General features: G+C 43.1%; 1 protein-coding gene and 1 pseudogene across 4 annotated transcripts in view; one reads left to right on the top strand and one right to left on the bottom strand.

Annotated features, from left to right (window-relative positions):
• The window catches only part of AOAH (acyloxyacyl hydrolase), a 189913-nt gene that overhangs the window by 132992 nt on the left and 31101 nt on the right, over window positions 1-25820 (top strand). For all 4 annotated transcript variants that reach the window (XM_033930216.1, XM_033930217.1, XM_033930214.1 and 1 more), the window contains exons 10-14: window positions 1752-1800; window positions 2006-2100; window positions 12993-13084; window positions 16753-16835; window positions 25364-25400. In XM_033930216.1, coding sequence (XP_033786107.1) covers window positions 1752-1800; window positions 2006-2100; window positions 12993-13084; window positions 16753-16835; window positions 25364-25400 — 356 coding nt within the window. The remainder of the gene's footprint in view (window positions 1-1751; window positions 1801-2005; window positions 2101-12992; window positions 13085-16752; window positions 16836-25363; window positions 25401-25820) is intronic.
• On the bottom strand, window positions 5531-5587 carry LOC117356148 (annotated as a pseudogene).

The following is a 25820-nucleotide window of genomic DNA, read 5'->3' as shown; positions in this document are numbered from 1 at the left end:
ATAACTTTTAGGTCTCCTTTTACAAAGGTGTGCTAGGGCCTTATGTGCGCGTTAAATTCCTGAGCGCGCTAGCCACTACCGCCTCCATTTTAGGAGGCGGTAGATTTTCGGCTACCGCACGCAGTAATTTTGTACGTGTGCTAAAAACCCTAGCGCACCTTCATAAAAGGAGCCCTTAGTCTCACCCCTGAACCACCCCATATTAAAGTGGATAACTTATAAATCCTTTAAGAGTCAATTCTATAATAGAGCGCTTCAATTAGGCAGCTTAATAATGTAGATACTGAGCCTCTTCGATAAGGACCCCTGAGCACTCAGGTGTCATTATTGAATATTACTGTAAACCTGGCAGCAGCACACTAAAATGAAGCACAAAATTTATAGCAGGTCTGTGGGTCACATAAATGTTCATGCCTAAAATGCAACAGGAACATGTATAACTTACAGTATTCTGGAAGTTTCTTATGTAAATTTTAACCCCGCCTATGCTCTGTTCATGCTTCTCCCCTATCAATACTCTTAGAACATAGGACCATGCATTTATAGAATAGCAATTGGATGCAATAGTGCCATTTGCACAGATGAATGTACACTTCCAGTGTGGATGGCAGATTTTAAAAATGGCTGCTCCACATAATTTGATGTTAAACGAGAGCAACAGTGCCAAGTAACAGGCATTTGGAGATGCAGAGCTCCCATAAGAGCCATAGAAACGCATGTTGCTTCTGAACAACAATGCCAAATAAAGGGTTAAATTAAGCCAAACAGTAAGACATAAATTTAAGCATCGTATTATAAAAGGCCAAAGTATCGACATCCCTGATATTTAAGTTGATTTGCTAGGGATGTAGGGCATGACTGCCTAGAATGCATGCAGATGCAGAACTCATCCTCCTGCATATACACATTCTTGTTTTCAAATTGACATGCTCGTTAGTTGAGGCCTTCGTGTGACTTTTTCACCCTCATATTCCATATTAGGAATCCTGTAGACCTGCCTCACACTCTCTTGATTCTGTTGAATACAAATTCAGTAGCAGAAAGGGAGAGTTTCAAGTTTATTAAAATATTTTTTTGACCGCTTAATCTAATTTCTAAGCGGTTAACATAATAAAATTACATAAAAACAAGTTATACAATTACATTGAGACGTATATTAAAACAGGGAAAGCAGGTGACTTACACAGACATACGGCAACATAAAGGGCAGATGGGGAAGAACTACAATTGATATAGGAAAGGCAAAACATAAATGGATAAAACAATAGGTTAGGTAAAAATTGTTAAAAAAGATTAAAGTTTGATTATAGACTTAGAGAGCATGGGATGAGCACAAAGGTTCCCGAGTTGCAAAGAAGTGAGGAAAAAACAAAAGATCAAATGGGGTTATTGGCACTGGACCAGGAATGAAATTGAGCATCACAGATGGGCTTTATGTCTTTATGTATTGTCATATTCTATATTTCTGGTAAGATTTTATGTCCTGATCAATAGCCTTTTAGTGGCAATCCAATATGAACTAGATAACTGAGTATCTGGGATCTCTCTTCCTGAGTAGGCCACACATCTCTTGATGTTGGTGTTTGATACCACAAAGCAAAAAAAAGAAAAACCCAAACACCTTGATAGTATCTATACAGCTTCCCAGATTCTCTCTCTTGGGTGATTTTGTATGGTTAATACATATGAATGATATGTGGTATTGTTTATGCAAGATTAGACAACATCTATTATATGTATTTCCTTTAAAGGGCATAGATCCAGAAGATGGAATACCTTATGAGAAGAAATTCTGTGAAGGTATTTTCTTGATTTCCAATAAACTTTTCCAATTATTTTCATGCTGTTTTAAAAATGTATAAGCAGCACTGTAGACCTGGAATATTACATTTTATATCAGTGGTTTCTATAATATTTATCATAAAAATTCCCATCTTAAATTAGCATTAAAGTCTTCTTCATACCATAACTGTTCACCACTAAAACTAAATATTTTCTTTTTGAGGTACGGATAGCAAGGGTGTCATTGTGCTGGGGGATTCGTCTACAGCTCACTTTCACATTCCCCCTGAATGGCTAACAGCAGAAAAGATATCTCTGGTAAGATCTTTCACTTTGGGCTGCCTTGGAAGTAGAGAAGACCTTGTGTGTCGGCTGTCGTGAGATTCTGAAAGCCAAGCATCAAAGAGGGGAACTCTGATGCTGTAGTCACTCTTCTGTGCACACTTTACTTCAAGTTTCAAGTTTCAAGTTTTCAAGTTTATTAGTTGGCTTGTTCAATCGTTTAATCGGATTTCTAAGCGATGTACAGTAAAATATACTTTCATAAGGAAACAAAAACATTACATACACTTAATTAATTATAATATAAACAAAAGGAAAGAGGGGATGAAATACATTTTTTATAGTAAAGAAAGAACATACAGGGAAAATACAAAAGGAAGTTGGAAAAACAAGAAAAAGCAAAATAATTCACTAAAATAACACAATAAAATAAAATTTAATTAATTTGCAAATGCATCTTTAAACAGAAAGGTTTTTAACTCGCTTTTAAATTTCCCAAACACCTTCTCCTCCCGTAAAAACATGGGAAGCGCATTCCAAATCTGGGGTGCTGTACATGAGAAGATAAATTGTCTTCTTGTACTAATAATTTTTAGCGAAGGAATTGATAAAAGGTTCCGTTCACTAGATCGTAAGATTCTTTTAACTGAATAGGGGATAAGTAGCCTAAATAAAAATGCTGGAGTCTTATTTTCTAATGTTTTAAAAATAATTGTACATAATTTATGAGTAATTCTATGAATGACTGGAAGCCAATGAGCCTTTTTAAGGAGTGGTGTCACATGATCGAATTTTTTAGATTTTGTTATTAATTTAATTGAAGCATTTTGAATTATTTGTAATCGTTTAATTTCTTGTAAAGCAATTCCTGTAAATAGTGAATTGCAATAATCGATTTTAGACATCACCAGAGAGTGAATAAGAATATTAAGTGCTTTGGGACAGAGGAATTTAGAAATAGATCGAATTTTACGCAACCTATAGAAGGTAGTTTTAACAATACTACTAATGTGATCAAGCAAGAGATAGAGCAATCTAGATAATTAGACTTCCATTTATGCAAACAGGACTTCTCTCATCCCTTCCTTAAGGTGGAAGTGAATTGTGGTATTGCTAGAGATTTTTGTTTTAAAAAATGCAATAGTAAATGCAAGAGATTTTTATATTCTAGTGCAATATGTCTAGTGGTCCATCTGAACCACTACAGCTTCCTGTCCTCATGGTAGGAAGCTGTAGCAAAGGGAAAGCTTCTGGGGCGGTTCTCTCTAAGCTAACTGTGTTTCCTCTACCTGCATTGCTACCAGGAAGTGGTGGTGCTTCAATATTGTATTTTCAGTTACTAAGGACAGGCATTTTCCCTGGAGTCCTGCAGAACGTGTCTTTCCCTAGTGAAACAGCACCCTCCACTGGCAGGATTGTAGGTGGAGGACTCCCACTCAGCTTAGACTGAACAGTGGCCGGCCGGCACTTGTGTGCCTATTTCCTAGCATCTTTGTATGTGGCTCTGTGCTTAGCTAGCCTTTTGTAAAAAATAGCTGTAAAACTGTGACCACCTCTACATGGACAAAGAAACCAGAATGGAATTGTCCAGATCAGAATGATGTGCACTACAAAAGTATCCTCCAACTCATCTGATAATGTGAAGATCTTTATTCCTCCAATGTCACAATGGTACATTCAAACGACTCTATGACTCAATGACTCGACATGTACATGTTTCGGCCAACAGGCCTGCCTCAGGAGTCTATAAATACATATATATACATATAAATAAATGATAAATAACTTCATATAAATAACTTCATATAAACTGATATCGTTAAGACAAAAGTTATCAAAAAAACCCATAAAATTGCATCATGAATACGTTATGAAAACATTTAAACAATACTGTGATATAAATATTAAAATCAATCAACCAATATAGTACAATAAGACATATTTAATAAAATTAGCACATATTATATCATTAACAATTTATATAATTAAACATTAATATAAACACAAAAGAGTAGGAAAAAAGCACAATGAGATGCATTTACGTATAAATCACTAGCTATATGATGGCTCATAAATAAATAGATAAAAGGCACCAAAAAAGGACTTAACAATACATAAAGTACTCAGTTACCATCAAAAACTATAAAAACCATACCTTGAGAAACACGAATGATGATATACGAAGATTGCTACCACTCACATAGATTTAACCAAAATTCAAATAAGGAATGTCATCTAATTATATAAACAAAGAAGGGGAGGGGAGGGTAGAAAGGGGAAGGGGGTGGGGGTGGGGGGAGACTTTAGAAAGGCAGTTCTATACCTGGGCAACTAGGTGTAGGCACCAACCCTAGGGTTACCAGATGTCCATATTTCTCTGGACATGTCCTCCTTTTGAGGACATGTCTGGGGGTCTGGACGGCTTTTCAAAACCTGGCACTTTGTCCGGGTTTTGAAAAGCCTCCTCAAATCCCGTCAGGCAGGGAGGAAGTCTGCGCATGCGCGGACTTCCTCCCTCCCAACAAGAGCAAGCAGTCGGGGTGGGGCTAGGGTGGGACTGGGGGCAGGGTTAGGGCATTAGAGGGCGGGAATAGGCAGAACTGGGCAGGCCTGAAGGTGGGTCTAGGGCAGGGGTCTCAAAGTCCCTCCTTGAGGGCCGCAATCCAATCGGGTTTTTAGGATTTCCCCCAATGAATATGCATTGAAAGCAGTGCATGCATATAGATCTCATGCATATTCATTGGGGAAGTCCTGAAAACCCGACATGATTGCGGCCCTCGAGGAGGGACTTTGAGATCCCTGGTCTAGGGGGTCTGGATTTTCCGATTGGAAAATCTGGCAACCCTAGCCACGCCCCAATTCCGTATATAGCTCCTTAAGTTGTGCACATAGCCAGTTTGCGCACACAACTTAACATGCCTTATTAGTGCCAACTGGCAATTAGCACCTCAAGTGACACTAATTGGTCCTAATATGCTATGCATAAAACTTGGTAGGTGCATTCTATAAAGTGCTGCGTGCCAGTTCTAGTGCATGGATCTTCAAAAAGGAGGCGGACGGGGGAGGAACATGGGTATTCCTAAAATTTATGCACACCAGTTTAGAATACGCCCGATGCGCGCACAAGTCAGGTGTAAGTATTTAGACCTGCTTTTCCTTGGCCTAAAAGTTATGACATGTACTGGTACTTAATAATGATAATAATAACTTTATTTTTGTATACCGCAGTACCATAACAGTTCAGAGCGGTTAACAGAGCAAGAGACTGTACATAGACAGCGATGTTACAAACAAGTCAGTCAGCTTAGCTTAGCAAGTCAGGAGTAGTCAGGAAATCCGGAGGCATGTCGGAGATGTAAGGCAGGGTTACAAGGCGGGGAGGGAGTCGGAGAAATTTATCAAAGAGATAGGTTTTGATTGATTTCCTGAAAGTTTGATAGGAGGGTGAGTTAGAAATGAGAGTGGTAAAAATATGGAACGCTTCACGAATTTGCGTGTCATCCTTGCGCAGGGGCCATGCTAGCTTGAGTCTCTTAAGATGCACGTACATTTTATAGAATTACACTAAGCACCATTCTAGTCAGCAGTGATTTTTTGACCACTATATTTAGAATATGGCCCCCAGCTGTTCACTCATGTTCTAGAATAATAGCATTTATGCACATCAGAAGTGCCCATAAATGGCAGTTACGTGTGTAAGTGCTAGGTAGTGTTTTATAATGTACATGTCAAAGTTGCTTAGCGCATACCTGCAAGGGAGTGTACGCATGGATGTATCACCAAATAAAACATGCAAGTTATAGAATAGTATGCATTGTATGGTACACTTAGGGTTCCTTTTACGAAGCCACGCTAGCGGGTTTAACGCGCACGACTTTTCATCATGCGCTAACCCCCGCGCTGGCCTAAAAACTACTGCCTGTTCAAGAGGAGGCGGTAGCGGCTAGTGTGGCCGGCGGTTTAGCGCGCGGTATTATGCGCATTAAACCGCTACCGCGCCTTCGTAAAAGGAGCCCTTAGTCATGCCAACTTGTGACAGCTTAATGGCTTGGTGTTAAGTTGGCACACCTATAATTTAGTATGCCAATGTGATAACTAGAATGCTAGTATTTGATAACAGCTTAGGCACACCATGAAACCATTATTATATTGGCGCTAAGCATGTCCCATTGTGGCATCCACATCTTGGCACCGAATTACAGAATTGCCTTGTAGGTGTGTTGGGAGAAAATATAAAATAAGGAAAAAATTCCCTTGCAGTTGAGAACATAGGAACATAAGAAGTTGCCTCCGCTGGGGCAGACCAGAGGTTCATCCTGCCCAGTGGTCCGCTCTCGCGGCGGCCCATCAGGCCTAATTGCCTGAACAGTGCCCCTGACTAATTTTGTAACTGCCTCTAATCCTATCCCTAATACCTACCTCTACTTCTATCTGTACCCCTCAATCCCTTTGTCCTCCAGGTACCTGTCCAGACCCTCTTTGAAGCCCTGTAGCGTGCTCCTGCTTATCACATCCTCCGGTAGCGCGTTCCATGTATCTACCACCCTCTGAGTGAAGAAGAACTTCCTGGCGTTTGTTCTAAACCTTTCCCCTTTCAATTTCTCTGAGTGCCTCCTTGTACTTGTGGTTCCCCGTAATTTGAAAAATCTGTCCCTGTCTACTCTTTCTATGCCCTTCATGATCTTGAAGGTTTCTATCATGTCTCCTCTAAGTCTCCGCTTTTCCAGGGAGAAAAGCCCCAGCTTCTTCAGTCTGTCACTATATGAGAGGTCTTCCATACCTTTTATTAGCTTAGTTGCTCTTCTCTGGACTCTCTCAAGTACCGCCATGTCCTTCTTGAGGTACGGCGACCAGTACTGGACACAGTACTCTAGGTGCGGGCGCACCATTGCACGATACAGTGGCAGGATGACTTCCTTCGTCCTGGTCGTGATACCCTTCTTAATGATGCCCAACATTCTGTTTGCCTTCCTTGAGGCTGTGGTGCACTGCGCCGACGCCTTCAATGATGTGTCTACCATCACTCCCAGGTCTCTTTCAAGGTTACTCATCCCTAGCGGTGATCCCCCCCATTTTGTAAGTGAACATTGGGTTCTTTTTCCCTACATGCATGACCTTGCATTTCCCTATGTTGAAGCTCATTTGCCACTTTTTGGCCCACTCTTCCAGCGCTGTCAGATCTTTTTGGAGATTTTTGCAGTCCTCCTTGCTTTCAACCCTGCTGTATAATTTGGTGTCATCCGCAAATTTATGAAGGCTCAAAATGCCAGATCCTAGCTCTGGTTCCTTCTGGGAGCAACAGGGGAAAAATATATGATGCACTTTCGCACAAAACCACTGGACAATTTATAAACCTTTCTATTCAAAGGATTGCTACTAACACATTTGGCTCGTAATTTTCCTGGGTTTGTTTAAAGAAGGAGGATACAGGATAAAAATATGATCCACATATGAACAAAAATGCACCTTCCCCAAGAGCCTCATATAGATGTTATATAAAAGAGGTGAGATGGGAGGGCCCAATGGGGCATGTTGCCAAGAAGATAAGTCACCATTATTAATCACATGATAGCTACTACTAATCATTTCTATAGCGTTGCCAGATGTACACAGTGTTGAACATTAAACATGTAAGAGACAATCCCTGCTCAATAGAGCTTACAAATCTAATTAACACCAGGAAATCATTAAATCACTGAAATTCATTATAGGTAATTCCTAATTCAGCCAATTTACTCATGAAAATATCATGGTCAAACATATCGAAGGATGCCAAGATGCCAAACTAAGATCACCATCTGGCCTTCCCTAATGAGAACTTTCTTTACTTTAGATCAGTGGTCTCAAACTCGCGGCCTGGGTACTATTTTGAGGCCCTCGGTATGTTTATCATAATCACAAAAGCAAAATAAAACAGTTTCTTGATCATATGTCTCTCTTTAGCTATAAATTACATTATTATTATTAAGACTTGGCCAAAAGGAAAAATTTATAAACTATAAAGAGTTTTACCTCATGCAAAATTGTCATTTCTTTATAAGACATTAACTATTTTTTTCTGAGGCCCTCCAAGTAACCATAAATCCAAAACGTGGCCCTGAAAAGGGTTTGAGTTTGAGACCACTGCTTTAGATGTTAACTACCAATACTAACTCTGTGCTATTAGACTGTCTGAATCTATACTGTGAAGACTGAAACACATTCAAGTCTTCTGTACAATCTGATAATATAGGCGGATGGCCCCACCCAAGTGATTTAACAAGCCAGGAGCCAGTTGTATAGCAATTGCACATGTGCAAAAACTGAGAATGTGCAGGGTACTGCTACTACTACTATTTATAATTTCTATAGCGCTGAATGGCAAACACAGTGCTGTTCATTTAAACAATCAATAGACAGTCTTTATTCAGAAGAGCTTACAATCTAATTTGGACAGTCAGGAAATATAGGGTTGGGGAGTTTCTTGCAGAGAGAATGATAGGATGGACATAGGTGTCTTACAGTGAGCAGGAGTTAGGGGTTGAAAGCAGCCTGGAAAAAATGTTTTTTTAGCTTGAATTTGAATACTGCTAGAAATGGAGCTTGATGTATTGACTCAGGAAGTCTGTTCCAGGCATACAGTGTCTGGAGTTGGCATTGAAGAAGAAGGGTATGGATAAGAGGGACTTACCCGATGAACAGAATTGGGAGGGGGGGAAGAGGGGAACATAGGGGGAGATGAGTGAGGAGAGATGCACTTGTAAGTCAGTACGAGGAGTTTGAACTGTATACAGAAATAGATGGGGCGCCAATGAAGTAACTTGTGAAGAAGGGTAATGTGAGAATAGCAGCTCTGGTGGAATATAAGTCGTGCAGCAGAATTTTTCATGGACTGAAGTGGGGAGAGATGGTTGAGTGGAAGATCTGAGAGAAGCAAATTGCACTAGTCTATATCTTCACTTACATCTCGATTAGATAAAGTGGATAATTCTGTATCCAGGACCTGCATAGAATCCTCTATCTATACCCCTCAATCCCCTTTTCCTTCAGGAAATCATCCAATCCTCTATCTATACCCTTCAATTCCCTTTTCCTTTAGGAAATCATCCAAGCCCCTCTTGAAACCCAATACCGTACTCTGTCCTATCACACCCTCTGGAAGCGCATTCCAGATATCCACCACCCTTTGGGTGAAGAAGAACTTCCTAGCGTTGGTTCTGAATCTGTCCCCTTTCAGCTTTTCCAAATGCCCTCTCGTTCTTGTAGTTTTCGAAAGTTTGAATAACCTGTCCTCTTTACTTTCTCTATGCCCTTCATGATCTTGTAAGTCTCTATCATGTCCCCTCTAAGCCTCCGCTTCTCCAGGGAAAAGAGCCCCAGTTTCTCTAATCTTTCGGCATATGAAAGGTTTTCCATACTCTTTATCAGTCGCGTCGCTCTCCTCTGAACTCTCTCGAGTATCACCATATCCTTCTTGAGGTACGGCGACCAATATTGGACATGTTGTAGGAGAGGATTGCTTCATTGACAGACTTGTGTGACATAGTAATAGGAGGGTGACTTCTCAGGGACACTGCTGCTGATTGCCAAACGTGGTCGGAGTTCTGGCCCCAAAGGAAGAGATCTTCAACTGGCAAGGCTTGGGGATCCACACCTGCTAAGGTATTTATATTTTGAGTTATAAGGGGGGGGGGGCGCCATACAGACAGAGAAAACATTTTGTGCCCGTTCATTTTGGGCTCAGGGCCACCCAAAATTGACGGTTTGGCTTCTATACAGCTTGAAGAAAATAGTTAAATCTCAAGTTTCTTTATGACTTGTGTCTGTGTGCACAGGTGTGAAACTTGTAATGTAATCCTACCAGAGGGAAAGTGAAGACCAGTGTAGTCTTTTGATAGGGATGTGCAAAGGTCAAAATGTTCTGGTTCAATTTTGGTTTATTCCTGATTTCTAGTCACTTTTGAGATTGCTTTTGTTTTAATTAATGTTTTTATTTGCATTAGAGCTATGTAACATGAAAATGACTTTTATGTGCATTAATTTATAGGTTAACATTAAATCAACTTTGTGCATAGGTGCCTTTTCTGTGAATTTCCAGCAGCACTATACGTACGTACACTCCTGCTAAAAATTCATATAGACCACCAACCCTACAGATACTTGTAGCTAGTGGTATTCAGTCGTTAACCTCATAGCTAAGTGGTTTAATTTAGAGCAGCAATAATGTTAAATTAAACTGCTTAGCTGTATGGATAACAGCTGAATATTGCTGCCATACGTATAGCTCAGCAGTTACATATACAGTGGTACCTTGGATTACGAGCATAATCCGTTCCAGGAGCATGCTCGTAATCCAAAATGCTCGTTTATCAAAGCGAGTTTCCCCATAGTAAATAATGGAAACTCGCTTTGATACGTTCCCACCCCCCCCCCCCCGAGGCCAGGGCGCTGCTCCCCCCCCGCTCGCAAAGTCCCCCCCCCCCCCGCGTGATCCGGCACCCCCCGTGAAAACAGGCACCCCCCACCCAACCAACTAACTCACCCCCCCCCGTCTGGCACCGGCACGAGAACCGCTCCCCCCCGGCTCGCAAAGGCCTCCCCCCTGCTTGAATCAGCATACCCCCCCCCCCCCCGCGAGAACAGGAACCCCCCGCCCGACCAACTTTATCTCACCCCCCCCTTTGGCACCGGCACGCAGCCCACAAGTGCCGGTGCCGGTGCCGCTTGAAGATCTTCTTCTTCCCAGTCTCTGCCGGTTTTGAGCATGCATCTGTGCATGTTCAAACCCTTCTAATTCTCCCTCTCGCCGAGATTCTCGGCGAGAGGGAGAATTAGAAGGGCTTGAGCATGCGCAGATGCATGCTCAAAGCCGACAGAGACTGGGAAGAAGAAGATCTTTAAGCGGCACCGGCACTTGTGGGCTGCATGCCGGTGCCAAAGGAGGGTTTGAGTTAAAGTTGGTCGGGCGGGGGGTTACTGTTCTCGCAGGGGGGGGATGCCAATTCGAGTGGGAGGGGGCCCTTTGCAAGCGGGGGGGAGCGATGCCGGTTATCGGGGGGTGCTCGCAAATCGAGTCAACACTCGGTTTGCGAGACATGTTTTGCGAGAATGTTTTGCTCGTCTTGCAAAACACTCGCAAACCGGGTTACTCGCAAACCGAGGCTTGACTGTATATTTAATATTGTTGACTATGGGACTCATTTTCCAAAAAACAGACATCCAAAAGATGACAAACTAGCACTTTGTCATCTTACTAGTCAAAATGGCCAAGTGGGCATTTTCAAAACTGACTTTTAAGACATCTTTCTGATTGTTTGTCTCCAGTTTATCTAAATCTTAAGGTGCCATTTCAGAGGCGTATTTTGGGCAGGATTGGGGCGGGCTTAGCACTTGGACGTTTTACTGCAATAATCAAACATTTTGTAAAACATCCAGGGCAGAATTTGGGCATTTTGAGCTAGAACTGTTTTTAAAATGAATAAAGGCCAAAAAGGTACCCAAACTGACCATATGACTCCCTCCCACCCCCAAATATCTGAATGAAACAGTACATATCTGTCTAGTAGAGCTGCAAGCAGGTCTCTGGTGTAGCTTGGTGGGTAGTGCAGTGGCCTACAGAGAAGGGGACTCAGACCCATATGCCACTCTAACTGGTACACTAGTGGTGGGCAGTGTGAGCCCATAAAAATCCACAAAAAAACACTTTACAGGCATAAAAGCTACTGGGGTGGTAAACAGGTGAGTACAGTAGGATTTGGGGGACCCTCCATATAATGTATGGGGGTTATGTTAAGATGTATATATGGCACCCTTAATGTGAAGTTCACATTAGTGTCCCCTAGGGACTCTGCTGGCATGTTTGTGGCCAGTCCATTAAAAATGGTAACCCCTTCTATATGCAAATGGCTTGTTTTGGACATTTTTAATTTGGATTTTTTTTTTTCAATAATTTAAAAAAAAATTAAAAATTAAACATTTAACATTTAACTGAATAAAAATATGTAGCCGGACCATTTAAAAAAAAAAAAAAAAAAAGATTGATGTTTCACGGGGCCATTTTTGAAAAATAAGATGGACATCTTGCAGGTTCAAAAATGGACATTTTCTCCATCCAGTTTTTGGATGTTTTTCTCACAACATCCAAAGCTGTAAGTAGACATCCTACTAAAAATTCCCCTCCATATGTATAGCGGCATTAAATTATATGAATGATTTAAACATTGTAGCCAGTGAGGATTTTTTTTTTTAGGGGTTGGGATTTGATATATGTACTGGTTTTCTGTGATTACAATCAAAGCGATTTATATACAATACTCCCCCAATATTCGTGGGGTTCCATTCCAGGAACCCCCATGAATCTTGAAAAACTGTGAATACCGTTTTTCATGGGGGAGACTGGAGAGGGCAGCGGGAGAGGCAGGAGGGAGCAGCCGGAGCGCCAGCGAGTGCAGGAAATCATTCGCTGTATGCTCTGACCGCCTCTTCCTGCACTAAGTCAGGCCTTACCAATCAGGAGCTGTGTGTCAAAACAGCTCCTGATTGGATAAGGCTCAACTTAGTGCAGAAAGAGGCGGTTGGAGTATACAGCGAGTGATTTCCTGCACTCGCTGGCGCTCCGGCTGCCCTCTCCTTGTCAGCGGTTCGCAGTCGGAAAATACCGCAAATGACCGGGACTGCAAACCACCGACCGCGAATGACCAGGGGAACACTGTACTGGTACTTATTTTGTAGCTGGGGTAATGAGGAAAGTCACAAGGTGCTGTAGTGCAAATTGAACCCAGTTCCTCTGTACTAACCATTAGGCTACTCGTCCACTCCGAAAAGAAATGCTGGCCACAGGGTTTAAATACTGATCAATAAAATATTTAAAGCACCATTTGATGAACAAATTATGCACTAATTAATGAACATCTCTAAAGTAATTCTCTCTTCTAATTTGCCTTGTTTAGAAAACATTTTCAAATCTCCCAGTGACTATCTTCAATGAATTTGACTGGCCTCAGTTCTCAAGCTATACTGGTTTTCTGAATTCCACCATTGGGTAAGCTTCTAAAAATAACACAATCTGGCTCATATTCATTCTGCAGGAGATCACCAGCAATCTCCTGTGGGCCACTGTTATACTAGAAATTCAATTCCAGCGCCATATTAGGCCACCGGCATTGAATTTACGGTTTATTTATGGCTGGCCGAGACATAGCCGGCTATGCCAGTGTTTAATGGCTAGCTGGCTGTCTCAACAGCCACAGATATACTACCTTTTAGGTGGCTGTCTTTGGCCATCAAACTTACTCCCTCTTTTACTAAGACGCACTAGCTGAATTAGCGTGCGCTAAATTGACTAGTGCGCCTTAGGAAAAGGACCCCTTATTCGCATGACATAGCTGAGTGCATACACTATGACTGCAGCTAGGGACTGTAGGGCCCATATAGTTTATTGGAATTTGCTAAACCAACTTTTATAACCAAGTGTCCAGGTGGTTTAAAATAATGATTTAAGAAATTAAACTTTCAGTACAGACCCAAGTAGTTCACAGTTGCCAAGTTGAAGAAGGAAGAAATTCAGGCAAAACCCAGCACCGTGATAAACAGGCCGGTGGCTAATAGCCAGTGAAGACCAGGGGTTTTGAGGCCTTACTGAAATTTCTCTTAGGACATCTCAGCCCAGATGCTAAGGCACTCATTTTCAAAGCAGACGAATGACTCAAAATGGCCAAAAAAGTCCCATCTACTGAAAACATCCAAATTGCCATATTTGAAAGGCAGAATTTGGACATTTTACACTGCAGTGCATCCAAATAACAAGGGGGTATGTTGGATCTGTGTTTGAATCTTTGGCTGAAGAAGCAATCCACATTTTTGTTTGTTGCTGAAGCCATCAGGCCGAATATCTGCCGTCCCCATCGATGCACAATGCAGTCGAATGTCTGCTGTGATAGTGACCATTCCCCTGGTCCAAGGTCTGTCAGCTGAGAAAGTCAGCCTGTATATTGTCCACTCCCGCTACGTGTGCCACTGATAGCACCAACAGATGAAGCTCTGCCCAGTGGAATAATAACTGGGCCTCCAGGCACAGTAGAGCACTTCTAGTGCCTCCTTCTCGAGTGACATAAGCCACTGCTGTGGCATTGTCTGAGAAAACTCTGACCGCTTTGCCTTCCAGGTATTTTTCCAAGGGACAGTAATATGAGCTGAATGGCTTGCAGCTCCACTCGATTTATGGACCACTTCCTCTGTGATGGTGTTCGATGGCCTTGGACTGGGTGACCCAGGTTATGAAACCCTCCCCAGCTGTAGAGACTGACATCTTTTGTCAGCATCATCCAGGAGGAAATGCAAAGTTGTATGCCCTTTTCCAGTGACTCCAGACAGAGCTACCAGCGCAAGCTTCGCCTCACTTCTACCGTCTAGGCCCATGGCCTCTGCAGCAAATCCAGCTTCAGAGACCAGCAGATAACAGTGTGTCATGTAGCAGGTGCATATGGACCTTCACCCAGGGAACCACCTCTGTGGTTGCTGTCATGGATCCTAGCACTTGGAGATACTGCTAAGCCATAGGAGCAGGCATATTCAAGAATTTCACAATCTGACTTGCAGGCTTCTGCTTGCGTAACTTAGGAAGAAAGACGCAGACCTTTCACCATGTTAAAACAGGTTCCAAGTACTCCAAGAGTTGGCCCGGCTCCAGATGACTTTTTCCGAAATTGACAATCCAACCCAGATCCTACAGCAGCTGAGCCACCTAAGACACCGCTCTCTCTCCCTCCACTCTGATAAGCCAATCATCTAAGTACGGATGCACCTGGATCCCCACCTTCTAGAGGTGAGCCATCCCCTTGGTGAATGTGCATGATGCTAGCTAGCCTGAAGGGGAGTGCAGGGAATTGGAAATGCCTTCCAGCACAAAAAATCTCAAGAACTTTCTGTTATCCGGAAATATGAGAAAATGGAGATAGACCTCTGTTAAATCCATGGAGGCCTGGAATTCCCGCAGTGCTACTACCACTATGACTGAGCAAACAGTCTCCATGCAGAATCACAGCACTTGCAACACCACATTGACTGATTAGAGATCCAGATTGGCCCCCAAGCCAAAAATCCTGCCCACTGGCTTACCCATAGCATCCTCCAGAGAGATATGCAGTAAGCAGAAACTTTGTCAAATACTCTGATATCATATAGACCAGTGGTTCCCAAACCTGTCCTGGGGGACCCCCAGCCAGTCAGGTTTTCAATATATCCCTAATGAATATGCATGAGAGAGATTTGCATATAATGGAAGTGACAGGTATGCAAATTTCTCTCATGCATATTCATTAGGGATATCTTGAAAACCTGACTGGCTGGGGGTCCCCCAGGACAGGTTTGGGAACCACTGATATAGACTATCAGCTACATAATCAACCCCCACTATTACCAGCTGGGAATAAACGTCATCATCCGTGCCTGGAATCCGATGGACTCTGGTATGACAAGCTCCTGCCACAAAGGAAGCTGCTGATGGTGCTTTAATTCCCAAAGCTAATGCTTTGAACTAACGCTTAAGCACCAGATCCACCTTGTGGTCCTGCGCATCCTTCAGAATCACTCCCCCACTCATTAGGCAGGGAAGTACACTTGGTAACTTGAGCTACTAGCAGATCTACCTTTAGGCTGAACAAACAACTGGTGAAAGTCAGGAGCCATGAGGTAAACCTTTGTCCTTGTCTTGGCAACCCATAAGGAGCCCCTAGGGCCTCCCATGCTTCATGATTAATCCAGTGAGAGCAGGATTCGAGGGGAAAAAATGTGGTCTTATTCTGGGAATCACTCATTATGGAGCACTGGGTAGCCAAAGCCTGCTCCAATTTCAATTCCTGCAATGATTCTGTGATAAGCATCTATGTCAGGGCTACTCAATTCTGGTCCTCGAGATCCACAGGCATGCCCGGTTTTCAGGATATCCACAATGAATATGCATGAGAGAAATTTGAAACATTGCCTCCAGGGCCGGATTTAGATGAAAAGAGGCCCTAGGCTATTCCACTTATGAGGCCCTTTCACCTCCCATTTTTAAGTTTGTAAATTACATGAGAGATAATAAAAGACATCATTACTGTGATATATATCAATATGTTAAATGAAACATGTTGTTATTGGTACTAACCTTTATAAAAAATATGACACGGATCTTGAGGCCCTAGGCTGAAGCCTAGTTAGCCTATAGGAAAATCCAGCCCTGATTGCCTTGTAGGTACGCAAATCTCTCTTATACGTATTCATTGTGGGTATCCTGAAAACCGGGCCTGCCTGTGGGCCTTGGGTAGCCCTGATCTATGTTATAGAAACCATTTTCTTCATTTTTATGATTGTGTAACCCTTTAACCCTCAATCCAGTAACCTTGGAGAATGCTACTTTTTGACAGTATTGGCATAAGATGTTTTTCCAGAGAAAGAGCACCTGGTCATTGGATTTGTAGCTGGATGATATAACAGTAGCGAGTGTTGTGCATGCTTTCTTGGGCACTATCATGTTTCACACATGGTTTCTCTTTCTTTTATTTAATATACCACCAAAAAATAACTTAATATTGAATCTAGGTTTTGCACGTTAGGTGCTTTTGATTGCAAAAAAATAAAACTAGAAAACATTCTAGTACCACAGTTCTTGAATTTATTCCACCCTATGTCATCAGTTCTGTTGATGTAAATTTTATGATCTTGTTTCAGCGGCTGGACAGATTCCATTTACCTGCGCTTACGAGACAGAAACCGCTGCAACCACAGAGACTACCAGAACATTTCCAAAAATGGTATAATGTATTAATTTTGCAATTTCTTATGTAAATAAAATTTTGATTCATTATTTGTAGATTTTAGCCAAATATATGGGGGTGATGGAACTAATGGCATTGTTTGAAGATATTTAGGGGGAGGAGTTATTATCAACATGGGCTACCAATAAGATCGATTATTTTTGTGTTATCCACAAAGGCACTATGCTTTTTAACGTGCAATAAATATTGCACGCTAAATGCTAACGCGTGCATGTTATCCTATGGTTGCGTTAGTGATTGCGTTGATTTAGCACATGCTAAACACGTGCTAAAGAGGGCCTAGGCCTCATTGCATAAAATAGCACAGTTTAGTGGTAAAATAACATGTCTTAACATTAGCCCACATTGATAACTATGCCCCATAATATGTAGATTTGTAAGTTTCACATTTGAAAGTGTATTTCATTCTGTGCTATGCCAATAAATCAAACTCCATTTCCAGAGCAGAAACAACATTATTGCATAGACTCTTTGAATATACTTGATTCAAATTAACATGTGTTAATGTAAGTTAGTAAATGATTCCCATGCCTAAGCTGTTTAATGTTGTTTCATGTTTGGATATTTGAATAAACTGAGACCCTATATTTCTGTGCTCCTTAGTGATTAGCCTGTACAGACATCTGTGCTGTTTTCAGTGCCCAAGGCTTGTTGCGATGCCTGCCTCTAGACATGTTGGGAGGAGCAGAATTTCCCCTCCCTCCACCTGATCTAAGGTAGAGAGTTGCACGGGGACAGAAATCTCCTCCATCCCCACCTGTCCCCAGAAAAAAGAAGTAACTACTTACAGTTTTGATCTAGTTTCTATTGAAGTTAACAGAAAATACAAACACAAAGTCAAACATCTGCCAGAACAGGCACATTGTCCTCAAGATGAACCCCTCCCTCCTCCCGCTGTGGCAGAAATGAAACACAGAGTATGAGGGGAAAATCTTCTTTTGTATGCATGTGTGGCAAAGGCTGTGAGGACAAAAAGGATGGAAATGGACTGCTGAAGAAGCTGTAACGTTCCCAGAAAACCAAGACCCCTCTCCCCCCGAACAAAGCTCAGGCCCTGATGTTCTAAATTTACCATACCTTTAACAATCGATGCTAAACCAGTTCTAACCGGTTTAGCATTGAAGTATTTTACCTTCCAATGCACATAATGGTTCTTCGCGGTCTTTTCCATGCTTTGTAGCATCCTCTGATAATACTATGTAAATATAGTACAATGAGGTCATGCACGAAATGAAGCGCTGACCTATAACGTTCCAGAATTACCTGCAGGTCTGGAGTAGAGGTCTGCACGGGAATGGGGATCCCGCGGGTTCCCCCCCTGGCCCACGGGACTCCCACGGGGACGCCCCCCTGGCCCACGTGACTCCCACGGGGATGCCCCCCTGACCCACGGGACTCCCACGGGGATGCCCCCTGGCCCACGGGACTCCCAAGGGGATGAAAACAGCCTACCTAAATTCTGGCGATGCAGGCATGCAGCTTACAAGTCCGGCATCGCAGCGGGAAATAGCCATGCTGAGCAGTGAGCTCAGCACGTACACAGATGAAAGCCTTGCTTGCTGATTGGTCCGGTGGCCCCGCCCCGCCGTGGGAGTCTCGTGCGCTATGGCTCTAAGTCAGGGGTGCCCAACACGTCGATCGCGATCGACTGGTAGCTCAGGAAGGCAACGTGAGTCGATCGCAGAGCCCTTCCCGGGCTCCATGATAGACTCGTGTTGCCGTCCCGATCTACCGGGCCTATCAGCCTTCCTCTCCCCGACGTCAAAGATGCCGACGCGGGCATTAGGCTGTTTTTGTCATTTCGGGTGGGGGGTGGCAGCGGCAGCAGCAGCAGCAGCAGCCTGAAAAAGAAATCATCCTGGCCAGGGTCGTTGTCATGCTCCGGAGCTTCTACAGCCTTCCTATCTCCCTCTCCCTTCTACCTGCTTCCGGCCACAACTCCTGCTCCGCGGCTCTCTTCGGCAACTCAGCAGCAGCGATCGACACAAGCTTCTGACGTCGGGGCCTACCCTCTGCGAGTCCCGCTTGTTTCAACTTCCTTTTTCCACAAAGGCAGGACTCGTAGAGGGAAGGCCTCGATGTCGGCAACTTGTCTTGATCACCGCTGCTGACGAGTTGCTGAAGAGAGCCGCGGAGCAGGGGGGTGTTGCCAGGTGCAGGTAGAAGGGAGAGGGCCAGATGCTGGACTCATGGGTGAGGGAGGAGAAGAGAGAGGGGAGGGAAACAAAAGGAAATATTTCATACTGGGCTGGGCCGGAGTGGAGGGAGGGTGGAAAGATTCTGGCTACCGGGTGCAGTAACAAAGGAAAAGGGGGGAAAGCTGAAAATGGAGATAGTGACACAAAGAAGAGAAAGGGTAAGCAGGACCTACTGAATAAGGATAGAGATATAGAGGGGACATGAAGAGGAGGTGAAATAGAGACATAGAAGTAATGCTGAAAAAGTGGGGTGCGGGAGATAAAGACATTGAAAGGGCAAATGGTGAACATGGGATAAAGACAAGGACAGAGACAAATGAAGATTCTGAAAAAGTGGTGAGATAGGGATATAGGTGAGATGGACACAAAGAAGGGTGATGCTGGAAAATAGGTGGAATGGTAATTCTGACAAACACAGAAGGGAAATGCTGGATCAAGGAGAGATGGGGCTCAGGCTGGATGGAATGAGGAGAAATGCCTTGTTGGCCCGGAACTTCCTCTCCTACGTCAGAATTGACGTCAGGGAGTGGAATGCTGGTCAACGCGACGCTTCTGCAGGGAAAGCTTGGGACGGCGGTGGCTTGGGGGCTATTCCCTGATGGCGATGGCAGCAAACCGAGTGGCTTGGGGGAGGGCACGGAGAAAGAAAGAAAGGGGGCAGACAGGGAGACAGAAAGAAGGGGGAACAGGGAGACAGAAAGAAAAAGTTAGGGGAGAGAATGAGGTCTGGAGGAGAGGAAACATACTGGAGGCTGAAAGAAAGGAAGAAAGATTGGATGCACAGTCAGAAGAAGAAAGTGCAACCAGAGACTCATGAAATCACCAAACAGCAAAGGTAGGAAAAATGATTTTATTTTCAATTTAGTGATCAAAATGTGTCTGTTTTGAGAATTTATATCTGCTGTCTATATTTTGCACTATGGCTCCCTTTTACTAAACCGCAATATCGTTTTTTAGCGCAGGGAGCCTATGAGCATTGAGAGCAGCGCGAGGCATTCAGCGTAACTCCCTGTGCTAAAACCTACTATTGTGGTTTAGTAAAAAGGGAGGGGGTGTATTTGTCTATTTTTATATTTTGTTACCGAGGTGACATTGCATAGAGTCATCTGCCGTGACCTCTTTGAAAAAACCCGGAATATGAATAATTAACATTTTCTCTGCCTTTCATTGTGCTTTGTGTTTTTTTAAAATTTTATTGTTGGTAGATCATTTTGACTTAGTCATTATAAAAGTAGCTTGCAAGCCCATAAAGTGTGGGCACCTCTGCTCTAAGTCTTCTTACTCTGGGGCACCAGACCTCCCTCATACAAAGGCCGGGAATGCAGAGTTGGTTCCATTCTTGGTAGGGGATGCCTTGGTAGGCTCACTGCTCAGCCACTGGGAACCCAGATTCGGTCATGTTCTGGGTGGAGGACACTTGTGGGGTGGGGTGGGGGCTAGTTTGCGCCATCGTGCAGGCTCACCACTCTGCCGGCAAAAGCACAGTCTGTCCCAATCTAGGGGGAGAAAACCTAGCAGGGACCAGGCTGCACCACAATACTGGCTTCTAGAAAGCACAATGGACTGGGGGGGGGAGGTCTAGCAGTGTGTGGCACCATTTGGACCCATGTAGACTTGCACGGCCATTCAGATGCTGACCTGAGGTCCCTTTCCATCCAGCATCTGCCCCTCCTCCTCTTTCCAACCAGCATCTGCCCCTCTGTCTGCTGCTTCTGCCCAGCATCTGATCTGTCTCCTCTCTTCCTCCTTTCTGCCTCCTCTGTCATCCCATCCATCATCCACCCTTCTTTCTCCCCCTTCCATCCAGCATCTGCCCATCTTTCCCCCCTTTCAGCCCAGCATCTGCTTCATTTCTCTTTCTCCCCCTTCTATTCAGTGTCTGCTCCATCTTTCTCTTTCCTCCCTTCCATCCGTATCCTCCCCTTCTCCTCCTTTCCATTCAATGTCTTCCTCCCCTCTCCTTTTCTTTACATCCATCATCTGTCTTTTTCTCTCTCCCCAGGCATTCCAGCTTGTCTTATCTTTCCCCTTTCATCCAGTGTGTCTGATCCCTCCCCATTTCTATCTACAGTCTGTCTCCTCTCACCTCCTACATCCAGTATCTACCCCCTCCCACCTGACACCTCAGCCACCACCAGACTGATGCAAAGCCTTCCCTCCGATGTCAGCTGTGACTTCGGGGGAAGACTTCTGGGTCGGCTACATATGGCTTGCTGCAGGCTGCCTCCAACCCCTGCTGTTATCTGGACTCGAATGAAGTGGTGGAAGGGAGTGCATTTTTGGACACAGAAGTCATGAACTGGGGAGAGAGGAAGGGAGGGAAAGAGATGCTGAGGTGGGGGAGGGAATAGAAAGAGAGAATTGGGTGTGGGTGTGTCAATGAGCGGGAAAGAGAGATAGTTGTGTACACACGGCAAATGGAAGAAAGAGGAGAATTTTTGGTCGTAAGGAGGAAGGTACAGAATATGATAGGGAAGAAAAAGATGAGAGTGAGAAATGTGGCAAGGGAACAATGGGACAGATTGAAAGGGATGCAAGAGGGAGGAATATTGGACAGTGGTGAAGGGAATGGAGGGAGAGATGTGGCATAGTGCTGGAGAGGGGTGATAGAAGGAGAAATGTTGGGCATGGGGCTGGTGGGCAGGCACGAAAGATGAGAAAGAGATAAATGCTGGACAATGGTAGGGGGAACCAATGGACAGCAACAGAAGAATTTACAGAAGATGGGAAAGCGGAAAAAAGAAACTGGGACCAACTTTATGGAAAAATAAGTCTCCAGACAACAAAGGTAAAAACCGGAATTTATTGACTCAAATATGTTAGCTTTGGGAAATGTATATGGCAGATGTCTTTGTTTTGTGTTCAAAAGAAAAGGAAATGCATTTCTGGTTTTATTTCTACAGTGTTGAAGTACTTGTTGACCCTTGCTGTGACTGGTGGGGATCCCCAAGCACCGCCAGCAGAGGACCTCCTCTAGAGATGGCCAGAACTCCCCTCCACCAAGCGCAGCAGTCGCTGGCAGCATCCATGAGCCACTGAGGTGCCAGCATCTGTGACTCAGGGACGCTACTGCTGCCTGCCAAGCTTGGCAAAAGGGACCCCCGGCCAACTGCAAAGGAAGTCCTCAGCTGACAGTTTGTGGGTTCTCATCAGCTGAGTATTTATATTTTATATTTACATTAGAGGTTCTGGTAGAAACCCATTTACAAAGTATGTATTCTTCCCAATTAATATTTCCAAATTATAAAGTCTCTTTGCTTATTTGTAAATGGGTCTCTACCAGAGCCTTTAATTCAGTAGCATAATTAAATAAAATAACTATTTCTGAAGTTTATAGGGAAGGGTGGTGACGGAGGGGATTCCTCGCAGGGACGGGTGGGGACGGAGGAGATTCCTCGCGGGGACGGGTGGGGACGGAGGGATTCCTTGTGGGGACGGGTGGGATTTTGGCGGGGACGGGTGGGATTTCTGTCCCCGCGCAACTCTCTAGTCTGGAGGTGCCAGTATTGGGTTAAAACTGTGTCTTGGGCGCATATGTTAAAGGTGCATCTCAAGTGTGTGCATTAAAAGAGTACACTAGCAGGTCTGGGCTGCCAATTGCATGAGAGATGGATGTTGAAGATACATTTATCATACTTGCAGAGTGGGGTGTTCATATATGCGTGTGTTAAGTGTGTCTCATGCACGTCTATTAAAAGCATATGATCGTAGGACTGAGGATGCTGATTTCATGTGAGGTGGAAACTCCAAATAAAAAAAAAAAGGGGGGGCAACATATGTCTCACAGAAGCAGTATAGAAAAAAGTATTTGCATGGTTTGCTGATAGTTCTCTTCCCTTCCACTTATGGCATTGGCAGATGCTTGTGACATGTCTCACCTCTCCTATTCAGCGCACATTGGTTACCTGTTGAACATAGAATTAGTTATAAAATCTTACTTTTAACCTTTACAACAAGATTAAATAATCAACCGGAGTTCATTAACAGACTTTTAATTCCTTATAATTCTCTAAAATCGCTTCGTTCAATATCACAAAATCTTCTCGTCATACCTTCATTAAAATTAATCAACATGTTGCTGTCACTGCCCCTACTCTCTGGAATTCACTGCCCAATTAATTGCGCAGTGAATCCGAAATAAAACAATTCAAATCAAAACTAAAAGCATTTTTGTTCCATGATGTCTTTGGATGATAACTGTCCTCTTAAGGATAAAACAAACAAATTTTATCACTTTTTACACTAACCTGTTGTTCTTTCCTTTTTTGTTTTGCTTTTTCTATCACGATTGTAGTTCCTCCCTTTCTTTCCTATTGTTTGAAGTAAGTCTATATGTCTTATTATGTGTTTTACTAAGCCACTTTGGTTTTGTCTAGTATCCCTCATTTTTAATCTGTTTTTATGTAAATTTTATATTGTACACCGCTTAGAAACCTGATTAAGTGGTTTTAAAATTTTTTTTAATAAACTTGAAACTTGACTCACGATGCACCACAATAAGGCACACCTATAATTGACACTCATTCATGCTTATGACATAGTCCTGGTGAATGTGCACATTTATGTCTCTTTCTGTGGACTATTCTGCGCATATCAGTCGCCTTCTCCGACTGAACTGATGAACTTTCCATGGACCTTCACAAAGTTGCCTGTCAACTTTGTGCAGCATTGCTCTTTTTTAAAAAATTCTTTATTAATTTTTATTACTAAAAAAAGTGCAACACAATATTCACATCAATAATAATAAATAAGCACTTAAATACAATCAGTATTAGTACAACAATATATGCTCTCTCCCCCCCAATTACCTTAAAGATCACCCTAAAGATACATCCCCACCCACCCCCTCGGATGTGTCTGAATTACATCAGTTAAAGAAAGCTAAACGAACTATAACAATTGTACAAAAGATGTTAATGGACCCCAAACTAAGTTAAATATCTTAGAATACCCTAAAATATTGGCATTCATCTTTTCAAACCTGTAGCTTAAACATAAGCTCGCCCACCAAAAGGAAAAATTAAGACGATCAGTTTTTCCAATTTCGAGCTATCTGTATGGCTACCCCAGTCATATCAGAAAAAGCTGGCATTTATAACGATCCATGGGGGGCTTAACATACAGTAGTATTCCACATGTAATTACCTCATAAGTCAATGGGATTGTCGATTCCAATATGAGGTTAATCTGTCCCCATATTGACTTCCAAAAGTTGAGTATCAAAGGACAATAAAACAACAGATGATCCAATAATTTACCAGCCCACAGGATTTTAACCATAAGTATAGAACATCAGTAGGCAACAGTGGTGTAGTGAGGATAGAAGGCACCTGTGAGGGTGGTGCCTCCACTGTGCCCTGCTCTCCACTGCCTCCCCATGCACCCTCCCTTCCCCTGTACCCTAATCTTCACCAGGGCATGTACTGGAGTTGGCTTTCCTTCTGATGTCACATCCTGGCACTGCAACCAGGAAGTGATTTCAGAGAGGAGCCAGGCTGGTGCAAGCATTAGACCGGAGAAATTGCTTGTCCTGAGGAAGATTTAAAGATTGGGGAGGGGGGAAGGGAAGGCAGAGAGGTGCTGGCATCCCCTACCATGATGGGGTCCGGAGCGGTCCTCCATCCCCACCACCATGCCACCGGTAGGCAATAACAGTGTCAGTTCTATAACAATGGAAGCTCACAGGCTGCAGAGAGGTCCCAGGACATCAGCAAAGAAACACTAATGGTACAAAAATACTGATATTCAAACAATGTGCTGAAGTCGGAATATTCCAAAGCTATTATAAAAAGTCCAAAGAAACTTTACAAGCCACGTATTCATTGTGGATGTTCTGAAATCCTGACTGGCTGGGTGTATGCTGAAGGCTTGGGTAAGAAGCATCACTCTAGCTTACCCACCACTGCCCTGTGCACTTTCAAGGTTGCATTTCAGGCAGCTGGCCCTTCTAGTCCCTCTTTAAACCCAGTTTCAGTGTTTGTGGTTCTTAATAAATTCAGACTGCCATAGCAATATAAATACTTCTGAGCTTTGTTACAGGAAAATTTGTTAAAAATAAATGGAACTGTAGTTTAACAGCTGGAACACAAATGATTCTGACATGGAGAAAGGAGTATTTTAGTACTTGTGCTGTTAAGGAATGGGTGTTGTGTTGTTTTTTAACATGAAATGTTATTGGATGAACATGTGCTGTTTTGTTCTGGGCAAAGAGATGAGCAACAAAAGCATCAGAAGCACCAGGCCAACATTTTTGGGAAATTATTTTCATCTGTTTACTTTAATTGTTTCTTGTGTACAATTATCTAGGTGGATCCTCCAGGAATCTAATGGAATTTATAGAAAGGTATGCAATCTGTTTAATCAAGTGTGGTTACTGAATATTCAACACAATAATCTGTTTTGTTAAAGTGCATTTTAAATTCCTAGGATAGAAACTTCTGGTAGTCAGCTGCCTCCAAGCCATCAGCTTAAATTAGTTTCCATATCCATTATCCTCCAGTTCTTAGAGGTTAAACTTTTGTTTTGATGTATTAACTTGACATACCATTAATCTATCAAAAATCTCGATCAATCAGTTTACAATCAGAATAGATCACATATATACTATAGTACAATTGTATATCTCCTATCATAAAAGCAAACTACTACTAACCCCTGTCCCACAGAAGCAGAAATAGTTCAGACAGAAATTCTCTCGCCCCTAAATGTTTAGATGAAAAGCCATGCTTACAAAATTGTTGATAGATAAGTTCCTTCTTAAGTT

The sequence above is a fragment of the Geotrypetes seraphini genome, chromosome 2, assembly GCF_902459505.1.
Source record: "Geotrypetes seraphini chromosome 2, aGeoSer1.1, whole genome shotgun sequence".
Lineage (NCBI taxonomy): Eukaryota > Metazoa > Chordata > Amphibia > Gymnophiona > Dermophiidae > Geotrypetes > Geotrypetes seraphini.
Note: the sequence above shows the minus strand (reverse complement) of the source record. Positions and strands in the feature narration are given on the sequence as shown.